We start from the raw sequence: 16,125 nt of genomic DNA on the forward strand, positions 1-16,125 counted from the left end.
GGCTCTGATTGGCATTAGGGTGCCAACAGGACAGTGTCCCGCAGCAGGTGGTTTATGGCCCAGCATGTGCTGCTTGGCATCAGAATACATTCTTTCTGGCCCAGGGAATCAGAGGAATGGGACCCTTAGGTATTAATCTTTCTGAAACAAAGGGCTCATTCCACATCACTGACATACACCATCACCCAGAAAAAAACTAGTCACCCTAATCTCTATTCACCTAGGTTATCTCTTAAAGATGAAGTAATTGCTCTGTACTTTTTCTTGAACTAAGCTGACTTCGGTCCCAAAAGGTCAAAGATAGGCTGTGGAGCTCCATGGTCCTCTTTCTGCTTCTCTCCTCCAGTTCCCTGAAGAGGGCTTGGGCTGGTCTTCCTTTCCATGATTCCTGAGTTCCTTGCTACTCTTCCTGTGACTCACTTCATGGGGTTTGTCCTTTGAGACATCTATAGATCTGTAAATCTTTATCAGTCATTTGGTCACCTGTGAAAAGATCACGTGCTAAAATTCTTCTAAGATGTTCAATGAGGACAAATGTGTGTCTCTTCCAAGGAACGTTATACGAGGTAGTGATAAAGACTTAACCCTTGGATGTCAGTTACCTTTTCTTTATTGTCAGGGGTTTTAGGGACAGAGCAGTGAGGCAAAGAGTAAGAGTTGGACCCTCCCAGCTCTGCTACATACCAGGTGGTGACCACAGATCTAGTACTTTAACCTCCTCGAGCCTCAGTTTCCTTATCTGTAAAATGGGGGTAGCCATAATTTACCGCACTCAGGTGCAGCGAGAATACACACAATTGAGATAATACATGCAGGTATCAGTCAGTCTTCTTCAGTCCAGTTCAAATGGACATACTTGTTAAGTCTCTTGTGAAACCACGCAGTGGAAATAGACAAGCTATTGTCTCGGTCCTCAGGAATTACATGTCTCATATTGAACAACAGACTTGGTCTGAAAACTGTTATACTCTGGAGATTGTATGATCAGGGCTGGGAGCTCCTTGAGAGGAGGGACTGTGTCTGATCTGGTTTTCTATCTCTGACACCTGGTACAGTGCCTGGCACTGAGAGGTGCCCCTTAGAAGCTTGCTGAATGAAAGAATGAATGAACGGGTGAATGAGTAAAGGGCCACTGGGGAGAAGGGAAGCTGGAAAGGCTTGTTGGGACCAGACTCCGGTGGGACTTGGGCTAAGGACTTAAACTCCCCTCCCTTTTCTGCCTCAGTGCCCAGAAAGCTGTGTGACTGTGGGTGAATTATTTAAAGTTTTCCATGCCTCAGTTCTTTCATTTGTAAGTAAAGTCAGTAATAGTCCTTACCTCACTGGACTATGCTGAGAATTAAATGAGAAAATACACATAAGGCAGCAAGCATAGTCCTTGGAAAACAAGGTCCCCAATAAATAATTTCTCTCAGCAAAGCTCTAACTTGTAATTTGGGACCCACTATTAAGTGAATGAGTAGATGGGGAAAAAAAGGATAGAAGGGGAAAAAATGGAAACAGTGGCAGATTTTATTTTCTTGGGCTCCGTAATCACTGCAGATGGTGACTGCAGCCATGAAATTAGAAGACGCTTGCTCCTTGGGAAAAAAGCTATGACAAACCTAGACAGCATATTGAAAAGCAGAGACATCATTTTACCCACAAAAGTCTGTATAGTCAAAGCTATGGTTTTTCCAGTAGTCGTGTACAGATGTGAGTGCTGGACCATAAAGAAGGCTGAGTGCTGAAGAATTGATGCTTTCAAACTGTGGTGCTGGAGAAGACTCTTGAAAGCCCCTTAAAGAGTAAAGAGATCAAACCAGTCAATCCTAAAGAGAATCAACCATGAATATTCATTAGAAGGACTGATGCTTAAGCTGAGGTTCCAGTATTTTGGCCACCTGATGTCAAGAGCATTGGAAAAGACTCTAGTGCTGGGAAAGATTGAGGGCAGGAGGAGACAGGGACGACAGAGGATGAGATGGTTGGATGGCATCACTGACTAAATGGATATGAGTTTGAGCAAACTCCAGGGAAGTCTGACGTGCTGCAGTCTATGGGGTCGCAAACAGTCGAACACAACTTAGCAACTGCACAACTCAGTGAATGACACTTACTTATCTTGGCCAATCCACTCTACTCTCCCAGGAATAACAGGATGATAACACAGAAGCTAGTCACCCGAGTCTTTTCTTAATGTATGTGTGCATCCTAAGTTACCTGAGTCGTATCCGACTCTTTGCGACCCAATGGACTGCAGCCCGCCAGGCTCCTCTGTCCATGGGATTCTCCAAGCAAGAATACTGGAATGGGTTGCCATGCCAGGGATCAAACCCAAGTCTCTTCTGCCTCCTGCATTGTCAGGCAGGTTCTTTACCACTAGCGCTACCTGGGAAGCCCACTCCAGTATTCCCATGGGCAGACTGGCCTAATGGACTATAGTCCATGGGGTAACAGGATGTATATCTTCTTAATGTATATCTTTGGTTAATGTTTTAGTTATTTGATGCCTCAAGTTGTTATGGAGCAATGTTTAAAGAAATACCATGCTTGGGTGCAGAGAAGATCTGGTTTTCACTGACTCCCATTGACTATTAATGGATCCTCAGCCTAAACTTGGTTCTCTTAAGTGCGTTTGAAGGAGAACTTGAACTTTTTACTTCATTTGGGGTATTTCTGGTATAAAATGTCTTGTCTCTATGGCTATTGTTTCACCCCATTTCAGACTTCAGAATAGTTTTAGAACCAATAGTAATAATAGCTAACTTTCAGTTCAGTTCAGTCGCTCAGTCGTGTCTGACTCTTTGCAACCCCATGAATTGCAGCACGCCAGGCCTCCCTGTCCATCACTAACTCCTGGAGTTCACTCAAACTCACGTCCATCAAGTCGGTGATGCCATCCAACCATCTCATCCTCTGTCGTCCCCTTCCTCCAATCCCTCCCAGCATCAGAGTCTTTTCCAATGAGTCAACTCTTCACATGAGGTGGCCAAAGTATTGGAGTTTCAGCTTTAACATCAGTCCTTCCAATGAACACCCAGGACTGATCTCCTTTAGAATGAACTGGTTGGATCTCCTTGCAGTCCAAGAGACTCTCAAGAGTCTTCTCCAACACCACAGTTCAAAAGCATCAATTCTTCGGCGCTCAGCCTTCTTCACAGTCCAACTCTCACATCCATACATGACTACTGGAAAAACCATAGCCTTGACTAGATGGACCTTTGTTGGCAAAGTAATGTCTCTGCTTTTGAATATGCTATCTAGGTTGGTCATAACTTTCCTTCCAAGGAGTAAGCGTCTTTTAATTTCATGGCTGCAGTCACCATCCGCAGTGATTTTGGAGCCCAGAAAAATAAAGTCTGACACTGTTTCCACTGTTTCCCCATCTATTTCCCATGAAGTGATGGGACCAGATGCCATGATCTTCGTTTTCTGAATGTTGAGCTTTAAGCCAACTTTTTCACTCTCCACGTTCAATTTCATCAAGAGGCTTTTTAGTTCCTCTTCACTTTCTGCCATAAGGGTGGTGTCATCTGCATATCTGAGGTTATTGATATTTCTCCCGGCAATCTTGATTCCAGCTTGTGCTTCTTCCAGCCCAGCGTTTCTCATGATGTACTCTGCATATAAGTTAAGTAAGCAGGGTGACAATATACAGCCTTGACGTACTCCTTTTCCTATTTGGAAGCAGTCTGTTGTTCTTAGTGAGTGCTGACTCTGAACCAGCCATTGCTCTATGGCTTACATGCATCATTGCTTTTAATCTGGATGGTGACCCTATGAGGTGAATGCTCTCATTCTTATTTTATGGATGAGGAGACTGAAACATAGAGACATTAAGTGAGTTAAGATCACATGGCTAGTAAGTGACAGAGTAAAGGTTTAGCCTTGGACAGTCTGACTCCAGAGCTAGTCCTCTAGGTCCATCTTGCAAACCACCTGACTTGCTAGAACTTTCAGCATCTAGAGATCAGTCTAGGGGTAGGCTGTTCCATTTGCGGTCCCTGAGAAACCTCACCTGGCATAGTCATTCCTCGTGACTCTAGGCTTGGTTTTGACCGGCTTTGGCCAGCAGGACATTAGGAAGATTGCATTATGCTGTAAGCAGAAGGTGCAAAAACACCTGCACAGTGGGGCTCATCCTTTTGGAATGCTGCCTCCACGTGAGCCATCCCTCAACCTTTCATCCCAACTCAGGCCACAGAGCAGAGACCAGTCAGCCCCATTTGTTCCTCACCCTAACTCCTGGCCCTCAAAGGAAGGATAGAATGGTGGTTGTTTTAACCCACTCTGTTTAGAGGAATAGTTTGTTGTGCAATAACACATCATGGAAATGGCCAAGAAGCCAAGGCCAGGCTTGTATGAAAGATATGGGCCAAGTGTACAAGAATACCTAGAGTCCAGGGCTCAGGAGAGCAATGGAGGTTTGAAGCCAGGTGAGCAACAAGTACTCCAAGAGCATCTTTAAGCAGCAGGCCTGACGTAGCTCAACCCACAGTCAGGGACTAGGAAAAATGCACTCACAGGCACTCACAGTGGGCGGAGGGCCCAATACCAGGCAAGATGGATATCTGGCTGGAGGCTCCGGGCAAGAGTAGCTCAAATTTGCACAATAAGAAGGCTCTCGTGAGCTTCTGCCTGGAGTCAGAGCAAATTCCGAGGCCTCTTCAGCCAATGCAAGGACACAGGTGGGAGTCAGTTAACAGAGTGGGGAAGGGCGGACTGGGTCTCCCCGGAGCCCATCCCACACTGTCTGAAGGAAGGTTTCAACAAGCCTTCTCTCATTCTCACCAATGAGCTTTCCTCTCTTCCATCTTGCCAGGGTGTGGGCTCATTATTTTCTCTTTCCATGATCAGAGCAGAAAATCAGAAAAAAAAAAAAAAAATGGCTGGACCACAACTTTTCCATCTGCATAAACACAAGTATGTTTCTTTCTTATCAGAAAAGGGTTTCCCAGCAACTGTGTGTGTGTGTGTGTGTGTATGTGTGCAGACATACACTATGAAGTGCAGAACACATGTTCTTAGGCAAAATATGTGATGTAATCTAGTTCTTCATTTGAAAATCCTTTTATTTCCTGATTATAAAAGTAAGATGTTGAACAAGATTTAGAAATTACAGAAAGTACATAAAAAAATTAACATTTGTCCAAAAATCACCCATCAGAGATCATCACCATGGACACTGTGGTGATTTCCTTCCAGTATTTTTTCCACATTGTTTTGTATTTCCTCTGTATCATAATTCCTTTGCTGCCCCCTCTGGAGGGTGTGATTGACACAGTCTGTCTTTAAAATGTTGGGGATGAACATCTGTTGTTTTTCATTGTTAGTTCCTTTGTACTGATATCTAGAAGTCATATTATTGGGTCAAAGTCATTATTATTGCTTGTTTTAAAAGACGTTGATGCATCTTGCTAAATTACCTCAAAACATGTTACTAATTTATATTTCTACTCCAACAGCAGTATCTAAGAATTCCTATTTTATTATACACTGGCCAGTAGTAAATCATTTCATTAACAAAAACTGGCAGTGATCTTTTAACTTATTCTCCCTTCCCCTTCTGTAGCATTTGAAATTTGGCATAGATATAAAATTGCTTGGCACCGAGTTGCTTAGGATTACACATTGATTACTGCAGTGGTTGCCTAGCGCATTCCTAAATCAACCTGTTAAAGGGACTTTGCCTTGCTTTTTTTTTCCCTAATAAATAAATAAAAGCTCTGGTGAGTAGGTGTGCCTTGCCTGTAGTTTTCTGACAGAGGTATGTGGATACTTCATCCATTGGCCTTGCCTGCTTGCTCAGACCCTACCTGTACAGGTGTAGAGCAGGCTTAGGAACATGGATTCTGGAGTCACAAGGGCCTGCTTTGCAAGGCAAATTCCGTCACTTACCAGCTGGGTGACCTTGGACAACTTATTCACGAACCTCAGCTGTCTCTTCTGTAGAAGAGGAACGATGTTACTTATTCATAGCATTGCCTTGTGTGTTACATATGACCAAAGGGCATGGCGAGTTGACTCTAAGGCTAAGAGTCTAATGCCCTGCATGAACTGGCCTTGCATCTCTCAGGTGTTAGCCTCACTTCCAGCTCCACTGGACGCTTATTTTCCTCCCTCTGGACTTTTTTTACTTGCTGACTTTTTTTTTTCCTTCTAGAATACGCTCCCCAGATAGATGTCTACCTCGTCATTTAGGTGTCAGCTCAAATGTCACCAACTCAGATCTTCCCTCTGATCCCATCCCCCATTGTTCTTTGAAAAACTTTTAATTTCTTGAAAGTGCTGAATCCTTCCATGGAATGGTCTTTTTTGCTTTGTTTTGTTATTTGTTTTTTGGCCGTGCCATTCAGCTTGCGGGATCTTATTTCCCTGACCAGGGATCAAACCGAGGCCCATGGCATGAAAATGTTGGTCGAAACCACTGGACCGCCAGGGGAGTACGATGATCCCGTTGTCGACTGTGGATATTCTTCCCTCCACTGGCACCAGGAAGGCACCATGAAGAGAGGCGCTGCCTGTCTCTGTCTTCAGGAACCCAGCATGGTGCTGCCCAAAGCCGGCACTCAATCAGTGCTTAGCGAGTGGACTGGCAATAAAGTGATTTTTAAGATCTTGTGCTGGAGATTTTATTTTTTTTCCTTAGAGTGAGCAAAGTAGTTTTCTGCTAGATTTACCACTAATGGGTCAGAGCTGGAAATACAGGTATTAAAAAGTCAGTAAAAATGTGAGAGCTAAGGTTGTCCTGGCAGGGTTACTTGTGTTGTATCTTGAAAGTTTTGACTTTAGACTGATCTGGGAGACTCTCAGCCTCTTCATCCAGTGGCTGTGTCCACAGTGATGTCTTAACTGCCCTAAAACCTCAGTTACTCTGCATGTAAAGTGAGAATAACACCCACCTCAGAGGATTGGCTTGAGGATTAAATACAGGTAACATGTGAGTACCTGAAGATAATCAAGCACTTTTTTTTTTTTTGGCCTCGTTGGCATGTGGCAGCTTAGTTCCCCAACCAGGGATTGAACCCACGCCCCCTGCACTGGATGGCAGTCTTAATCACTCCAGCAAAGTCCTAGTCAACATTTTTTAAGTGGTAGTTATTTTTGTGTTTAAGAAAAGCAAGAACCAAGTAACGTTGGGCTCTGAGAATGATACAGAAGGAATAATTACTATGAGGTTCTGTTTATTAATTACCATATTCATGAATATTAATTTATAGTCCCAATGAGTGATCGTATATTCAAATAAACAATACTAATCTATGACTCTGTCCTCTTGGGCTTTGGAAAAGCCCATCCCTTTCTACCTAGATGTCTTTGGATGTATATGGTTAATATTTTGTTAATTATGGTGGAGGGGCGTTGTGTGTACATCAGTGTCTCATATGATGCATATAATTAAGCCACTTTTTGCTGGGAGCAGAAGAAAATTGGGCTTTCCCGAAGAAAAGCAGCTTGCTCCCAAAGTTGCTAACAGATTGCTTCTTAATTGAACTTGGGAGGTGAATTATATGGTGAATTAGAAAAAAGAACATCTCTGAATTTAGTGAATTGTTCCATAAAGGAAACTGTGGGATTGAATTGCAAATGCTGGATGGAAACATTTCAGCCTGGCCCCATGCATCACGGGCCGCTGACCTCTGCTGTGTTTCAGTGAGAGCGGTGAACAGGCCTGGAGCTCTCTTTTCAAGGCCTGGAGGGCATTCTTTCCCAGAGACCAGCTGTAAGCCTGGGTTTCTTATGCAAAGGAGATGTTTGAATAAACCACTGTGACTAATGAAATCTACAAGGTCTTTGCATAGCCTCTTACTGAAGAGGTAATTAACCAAAGATTAAATATGGGCATATATATGTATTTTTTCAAGTTTTTTTTTTTTGTCTTGCAGTCACATGGAAGGAAAATATATCCGCAGTCTCTGAATACTCCCTGTCCCCATTGCCCCCAATCTTTGTCTGCATCAGGCTGTATTTCTCTCTGCCTTGTTCTGTGTGCTTGTGGCTACAGTTATAGCCACAGCCACACCTGTCTCACTCATTCGATTGCTTTTACTGAAATAGATGTGAAAAATGACTTTCTTAGTACTCAGTGTCTGTCTCCAGCTCCACATTTTCCATTCCTGGTGAGCTTGGGAGGAAAAGAGATTGGTTATAAGAACACATCATGAGATGAGGCTACCTTTTACAGGGTTCTCTCAGTAGAGAATCTCAATTTTGGCTGCACCTTAGAATCACCTGGGGAGCTTTTTAAACTCCCAAGGCCTAGGCCATGCCTCAGACCAATCAAATAAGAATCTCTGGAGAGGGATGCATACATTGGTATTTTTCTAAAAGGCTTCCCAAGATGATCCCAAAGTGCAGCTAAGGTTGAAAGCCATTGTTCCAAGAATATCTATTTCCCTCTCTCTGTAAGCTGAAAAAGACAATATTTTTCCATCAGTGATGCTGAGTTAGAAATGATTGGGGTTTTCTTTTTAAGCACTGTCTACCTGATTCATCCATCTACCTATGCATCCATCCATCAATCCATCCATCAGTCACATATTTTATTGAGTGTCCGCTATGATGTGCTAAGGGCAGTGCTGGGTGTTTATTATTGGGCAAGACAAGGTCCTCTCTTCAGGATGCTAAAAACTAGACAAGGGGATCAGCCAAATAGACGGGAGATGCCAATGACTTGTGGTGAGGGATGTGACTAAGCCCAGGGCGCTAGAGACAGAGAAGAGGGGGCTTCTATCTCAAGAGGAGCAACAGGGCTTCCCAGAGGAAGTGGTATTCAAGTTGAGCCTTGAAGATCCAGAAGGATTTGGCCAGGCGAAGAGGTGGGTGTGACAGAGGAAGAAGCATCAGCAAGAAGAGAATGGAAATCCGAGCCACCACCGTGAGTAGCTGAGGTGACTGAGCACAGAGCAGGAAGCCCTGAGGTACCAGGTGGAAGAGGCCAGCAGAGCCACATCACAGGGGCCTCAGGGGTCCTGTCGGGGTTTGGAACTCATCCCAAGGGCAGTGGGAAACCTTGGGAGAGTTTTCCTCAGGGGAGCAGTCAAACCATATTCACTCCAACTCGACCCTCAGGCTTAGCTGTAGTGGAAGCAGGAGTTTGGCTGCCCTTCTGAGAAAAGATTAGACCCGCCAATCTCTTGCTGGTAAGGGTGACAGAGAAAGGATGTGTGTTCTTAACTGCTGTGACCCCCATCTCAGTGGTGACCTTGGATGTACCCTCAAGACCTCCTGGAAAATGCCCTAGGTCCCTCGGGAACAGCCAGCCACCCCTGCTAGATAACCCAACTTGTTCCTTGTTCTTTCTGGGTCTGAGGTGGAGGGGAAGGAGCTCAAATCTGGGGGCTCCGTCAGGACCCACCTTCAGCTTCTCCATTACTAACCATCTCTGTACCATCAGGGCAGACAAGTCACACCTTTTGGAACCTTGTTTCCTCATCTGTGAGATGGGGATGTTTGTGGCTTTTTTGCCACTGAGTCTTTGTGAGGCTGGACTTCCAGGTGGCGGTCGTGGTAAAGAACCCGCCTGCTAACTCAAGAGATGTAAGAGACACAGTTTTGATCCCTAGGTCTGGAAGATCGCCTGGCGGAGGGCATGACAACTCATTCCAGTATTCTTGCCTGGAGAATCTCATGCACAGAGGAGCCTGGGGGGGTCGCAAAGAGTCGGACAGGACTGAAGCGACTTAGTGCACACACATGCAAATAGCGATGCTTTCCCTGCCTTCATCTTCTGGGGCACCTGGTCTCCTCCTCCTCGACTCCAGGGCTTTGCTTCTATTGTAACACCAAGGACCAAGGGGCCAAAGGAATCAGAAGTCCTCAGCCTCCACCTCCTTGGCCTCCTGCAAAACGGAATAGCAATCTCTCCCAACCATCGCTTCCTCAGCCACAGCCTCCAGCTAACCTTGAACCAGGCTGTGCCCAGCTATCCTTAAAGGACTATATATATATTATATACATATATATAGTATGCTATATATATAGTGTGTATATATATATAGTGTGTGTGTATATATATATATATGTGTGTGTGTGTGTTTGTAGGAACCAAGCAGGTCTAATTATTCTAACTCTGCATGCTAGACTGGAACTACATGGAAATCTTTCAAATCCCAGCGTCTCTGCCCCCTACTGCCCACTACTAATACCCCTGATTATATTCAGAGCCAGTGCAGTTACAGAATCCTTTCATGCCCTCTGGCTCCCATTTAGATCTCTCAGAATAAAAGCCCTTATTTTGAAAATGGCCTGCACGGTCCCCCACAGCTCCAGACCCTGCACTGCTCACTGACCTCAGCGCCTGCTGTTCTTTGCCTAGCTCATTCCATTACAGTCACACCCACCTCCCTGCTGCCAAGCACACTCTCACCCCAGGGCCTTTGCATCTGCTGTTCCTTCAGTTGGAATGCTCTTCCCCAAATATCTGCAGACCCTTTCCCTCACTTTCTCCAGGGTCCTGCTTTTCTACCTTGTGTGAAATGGTAACCCTCACCCCCAGCATTCCCTATTCCCCTCCACTCTTTTCTTCATAGGGCTTATCAACAACCGACACATATTGAGTCTTCTATTTGTTATCTCCTCTACTATCCACTGGAATATAATTTCCATGAGGTCAGAGTAGAGATTGTTCAGTCATATCCTGAGCAGCAGAAACAGCATCTGGCATGTAGCAGGTGTTGGATAAATATCTGTTGAATGAGTGAATGCCTAAACAAACCATTACCTCATTCGAAACACGCAATGGCCCATTTGACAGATGAAAAGTCCTAGCGCTCAAGGTCCCATCCATGCTCACACAGGGAGTAAAGACGAAGCTGGCCTTGGCCTCAGGCTCTCCTTCAGTCCGCTCACCGGCACATTCCTCTGCTGGCCAGAGATTTTCATACCATCGGGATTTCCCCTGACCTTTAGCCCAAGAGGAAATGATATTGCAACTGGAAGAATACCCAGAGGGCTGGGAGCTGGCAGCGAAGTCCCCAGCAGCTGCAGGGAGCGTGTGATTGGATTCGGAGTTGGCCAGAAAGGCAGCGGACAGCAGAATGAAGGCACGCAAAAATATCCGCGTGCGCCTGGGCCGCCGCCCGCGTCAGTCACCAGAGGGAAAGAGGTGGTCTGCGAGTCAGGAGTTGGGATTCTGGAACAGCCGAGCAGTCTATCGGGGTTGTCCGGGGCCAGGGCATTAGGTTCCATGTTTAGGACCCTTCTTCGGGCAGCACTGGAAGCCTGTGACCTCTGGGACACAGGAAACATCATTGAGCTTGTGACCAGGAAACTGTCTTGAGCCCTCGGCTTCCCTTATGGGCTGGCAACCCCAGGCTGATCATTTTGTGTCTCAGTTTTCTCCTCTGTAAAATGGGGTTACACTTCTGCCATGGAGTTTTTTAAGCAAAGTCAAAGGGGAGTTGGGGAAACTTCTTTGTAAGCTGAACTTTTCTAAACAAATGCAAGAAGAAATAATTTTGCACCAGTAGCTTGTTCTGTAGAGGTTTTGATGTGGTTTCATAGTCTCCTGGACACAGGATTTGTCCTTAAATCTGCTTTGGGGTATCCTGACCCACCCAACTGCTCAACCACTGAATGCGGGAGACACTGGGGGCCCCTCTCAGCCCCTCATGTCTAAGCCATCAGCCTCTCCTGTTGCTCTGCCTCCAACTCTTAATGTATTCCTGATATCCCTGTGGATCCAGCCTCCCTGCCTGCCTAACACGGTCAACACCTTGACACCACATGCCCATTCCCAAACTAGTGTCTTTTCCAGATCCTCCTTCTGCTGGGATGCGCTGGCCCGGATCTCCATGTGGCCGGCTCCTTGTCTTCCAAGTCTCAACCCAAATGTCATCTCCCTGAAGGGCCTTCTCTAACCACTTTCTAAGGCTGCTCCAGTCCACTTTATCACATGCTGCATTCGGTCTTCAGAGCATTTTCTGAACCTGCAATCATATCCTTTATTTTCTTACCTACCATGTATCGTCCAGCCGCCCATTTGGAACTGATGCACCACCTGTCTTGTTCACTGCTGGATTCCTGCTCCCTGGGGCTGTATCTGGTTCACAGTAGGTCTAATAGTGGACAATGATAGATCATCTTCCTGGTGGGTCAGGTGGGAACCTGGTTTCCAGATGATACTAGCAAATGAGATTGTACATCACTGCTCTTGACTGAGGCAGTGTCTGCAGAGTCTGATTTATAAAGTAAACAGGGAAATTTCTAAAAGGAGACTCATCCCAAAGAGGAAGCCAGGTTACCTAAGTTTAAGCGGAGGCAGCAGCCACTGTCACATCACACAGTCAGGAGCAGCGCTGGTGATGTTTCCCTGCATCCCACACCAGGGGCTTTAGAAGCAGAGAGCATACTTTGTGTACTGGGCTTTCTCAGGGAGGCGAGGGTGAAGAAGCTGACGATAGTATTCATCTGTTCACTTTGTATATTTCACTCCAAGTACCCTGAACTGATTGAGGAAAGGCTACTTTATTAATAATCTGTGTACTATGTGCATGGTTGTAAGAAAGCAAGTTCTTTTTTAGCTTCAGCATTGAGAACAGCACCAACCTCCCCCTCCCACCCTCCTCCTCCGCACGTGGTAGGAGCCTGGATATCCTTTGTTAAACAAATCTTTGGGGACTTCCCCTGGTGGTCTTGTGGTTAAGAATTTGCCTTGTAATGCATGAGTCAGGGCACTAAGATCCCCACATGCCACGCAGCAACTAAGCCTAAGCACTCCGGAGCCCTTGCACCACACCTAGACAGTCCATGCACCACAATGAAAGATCCCACACGACTCGAATAAGACCAGAAGTATCTGAATGAATAAATATTTAAAAGAAAAAAAAACCAAAAAACCCCCCACATACCTTTACTGATCCACTGGTGATTCTGATTGTTACCCAGGAGACCAGGTTTGTCCCCTCATTCATGGTGCTGATGCAAAGGCCAGTATGTCCTCATGTGTCTCTTCTTTGTTCCTTTAGGTGGGCTTGGAGAGCAGCCATCTGGGAGCTGGCTGAATGCTACAGCCACGAATGCCAGCAACGAGGAAACCAGAGAGGGTAATGTGAGACCCCACCAGGCCTGGGGGTATTTTTTCTTTCAGTTGTTGTAAATTTCACATAACATAAGATTTTTAGCCATTTTAATGTGTCCCATTTCATGGCATTAATTACCTACACAATGCTGTGCCACCGTCACCACTATCTGGTTCCTGCCACTCCCCGTGTCTCTCCTGCCTCCCTGATGCCAGCTTTGGGAACCTCATGTGTGTTAGTGGCTGTGCCACATCTGACCCTTTGTGACCCCATGGACTGTACCCGCCAGCCTCCTCTGTCCATGGAATTCTCCAGGCAAGAATACTGGAGTGGGTAGCCATTCCCTTCTCCAGGGGATCTTCCTAACCCAGGGATCGAACCCGGGTCTCCTGCCTTGCAAGTGGATTCTTTACCATCTGAGCCACCAGGGAAGCCCTTTGGGAACCTTGTCTTGTACCTTTTACTTTCAACCTTAGTGGACTAGAAGCAGCAAAGGCTGTGGGTGAGAGAGCAAGTCCTCTGGTTGAGTGAGGTGGGCCAGTTGCCAGAGAAAGGTATAAGGATGGTTTGGTTGCTCGGGGACTGGATGACCTCCAGTTAAACCCTACAGTCTGGACTTGATTTTTCTCTTTGGTGCTTGGCTGGTGGGCTGAGGGCCCCAAGAATCAAGAGGTGGCATGATGAGGCTATGGGCACTGGAGGTCTTACAGGATGAATGGGCCGGAGAGGCAAGGAAGGAAAATAAAGCTGGAGTTGGGGCTGGGGAGGCAGGTGTAGAGACCCCTGTGGGCTTCTCTGGGGGCGGGGGTGCTGTGGGAGTGGCTGGCTGTGGGCAGGGCCACTGTCAGCAGGGGTCTGCCTGGAGGTACCACCTCCACCTGTCTGCACACCAGCGCCCAGATGTGCATGTGCTCTAAGAGATTCTAGCCTGGAGATTACAGGAGGCGCCTCACTGCAAGCATCTCACTTTGGATGAAGTTTTTCCTGTTCAGAAAGTGTGCTGGAGGAGAAAGTCTGCTGGGCTTGTTTCTGGCCTGCATCCTGCAGGAATCAGGGCTGTTGTCGAGAGTAGCATGTCTTCTACATAAAATCAACACAGAGCAAAGGGAATCATTTAAAATGCTAGAATCCTATGTTTTAGGGATGCCTCTGTAGAGATGACTGCAGCCATGAGATTAAAAGACGCTTACTCCTTGGAAGGAAAGTTATGACCAGTCTAGATAGCATATTCAAAAGCAGAGACATTACTTTGCCAACAAAGGTCTGTCTAGTCAAGGCTATGGTTTTTCCAGTGGTCATGTATGGATGTGAGAGTTGGACTGTGAAGAAGGCTGAGCGCCGAAGAATTGATGCTTTTGAACTGTGGTGTTGGAGAAGAGTCTTGAGAGTCCCTTGGACTGCAAGGAGATCCAACCAGTCCATTCTGAAGGAGATCAGCCCTGGGATTTCTTTGGAAGGAATGATGCTAAAGCTGAAACTCCAGTACTTTGGCCACCTCATGTGAAGAGTTGACTCATTGGAAAAGACTCTGATGCTGGGAGGGATTGGGGGCAGGAGGAGAAGGGGACGACAGAGGATGAGATGGCTGGATGGCATCACTGACTCGATGGACGTGAATCTGGGTGAACTCCGGGAGTTGGTGATGGACAGGGAGGCCTGGCGTGCTGCGATTCATGGAGTCGCAAAGAGTCGGACACGACTGAGCGACTTAACTGAACTGAACTGTAGAGATGAAATACAAATCATTATTTGCTTTATTTTATGTTTTTTCTTTAATGTTATTTTATAGTTTACACATACACATATATATATGTATAATTTCACGCTAATGTATATAAGTATATGATAGCATCATATACTTCCATTAGTTGTGGATTTTTTCTTTTCCCTTCAATTTGACTACCTTCTTCACTTCTTTTTTCACATATTACCACTCTCTCTTCCCCAGGTAATGCATGCTAATAACTTTGTATGCACCCTTCCATGTGTTTCTCAATGCACATATATTCACATATACATTGATACAGAGATACACACATATATAAACATACATATAAACCCATAAACATATATACAGATATATTTTATCACTTAAAAATGGGATCATATTTGATACATCTTTTTATGCATTATGTTTTTCTCACTCATCAATCCTTCATGGCAAACCTAAGACCCTTATGACACTTTCAATTTATTCGTTTTTTAAATGTTATTTATTCACTTACTTTTGCCACTGCTGGATCTTCATTGCTGCGCTCAGGTTTTCTCTGGTTGCGTCAAGCGGAGGCTACTCTCCAGTCGTGCTGCGTGGGCTTCTCATTGTGATGGCTTTTCTTGTTGCAGAGCGCAGGCTCTAGAGCAAGTGGGCTTCAACTGCTGTGGCCCACGGGCTTAGTGGCCCTGCCACAAGTGAAATTTTCTGGGAGCAGGGATCAAACCCATGTCCCTTGCACCAAGAGGTGGATTCCCAACTCCTGGACCACCAAGCAAGTCCTCAATTTATTTTTGTTGTTGTTGTTGTTCAGTCACTCAGTTGTGTCTGACTCTTTACGACCTCATGGTTTGCAGCACTCCAGGCTTCCCTGTCCTTTACCGTCTCCAGAGCTTGCTCAGACTCATGTCCATTGAGTCGGTGATGCCATCCAACCATCTCATCCTCTGTCGTCCCCTTCTCCTCCTGTCTTCAAATCTTTCCCCAGCATCAGGGTCTTTTCTAATGAGTCGACTCTTTGCATCAAGTGGCCAAAGTATTAAAGCTTCAGCTTCAACAGCATTCCTTCTAATGAATATTCAGGACTGATTTCCTTTAGGGTTGACTGGTTTGATTCCTTGCAGTCCAAGGGACTCTTTATTCTTTAAATAGTTGCAAAATATTCCTGGTATGTATGGACCATGATTTGTTCAATCTTTCCTTTATCAGTTAATACTCACTTTATGTTTTTGCCGTCATAAACAGTGCTGCAGTACAGTTCCTGAATACAGATCCTTACAGAGTACGTCTTTAATAGATGTTGCTAGAATGCGTTTCAAAAGGTATAATCGTTCACATTTCCATAGCAGTTCATAAGTGTGTTCCTTTCATCATATCCTCCCTGGCACTAGGATTATTGATGTTTTCAAT

The 16,125-nt window shown here is 45.5% G+C and overlaps 1 protein-coding gene across 4 annotated transcripts in view; it reads left to right on the top strand.

Moving 5' to 3' along the window:
• Positions 1–16,125, top strand: part of TLL2 (tolloid like 2) — a 147,089-nt gene that overhangs the window by 53,845 nt on the left and 77,119 nt on the right. For all 4 annotated transcript variants that reach the window (XM_027528575.1, XM_027528572.1, XM_027528574.1 and 1 more), the window contains exon 3: positions 12,951–13,028. In XM_027528575.1, coding sequence (XP_027384376.1) covers positions 12,951–13,028 — 78 coding nt within the window. The remainder of the gene's footprint in view (positions 1–12,950; positions 13,029–16,125) is intronic.

Source organism: Bos indicus x Bos taurus, chromosome 26, assembly GCF_003369695.1.
Source record: "Bos indicus x Bos taurus breed Angus x Brahman F1 hybrid chromosome 26, Bos_hybrid_MaternalHap_v2.0, whole genome shotgun sequence".
In the NCBI taxonomy this organism is placed as follows: Eukaryota; Metazoa; Chordata; class Mammalia; order Artiodactyla; family Bovidae; genus Bos; species Bos indicus x Bos taurus.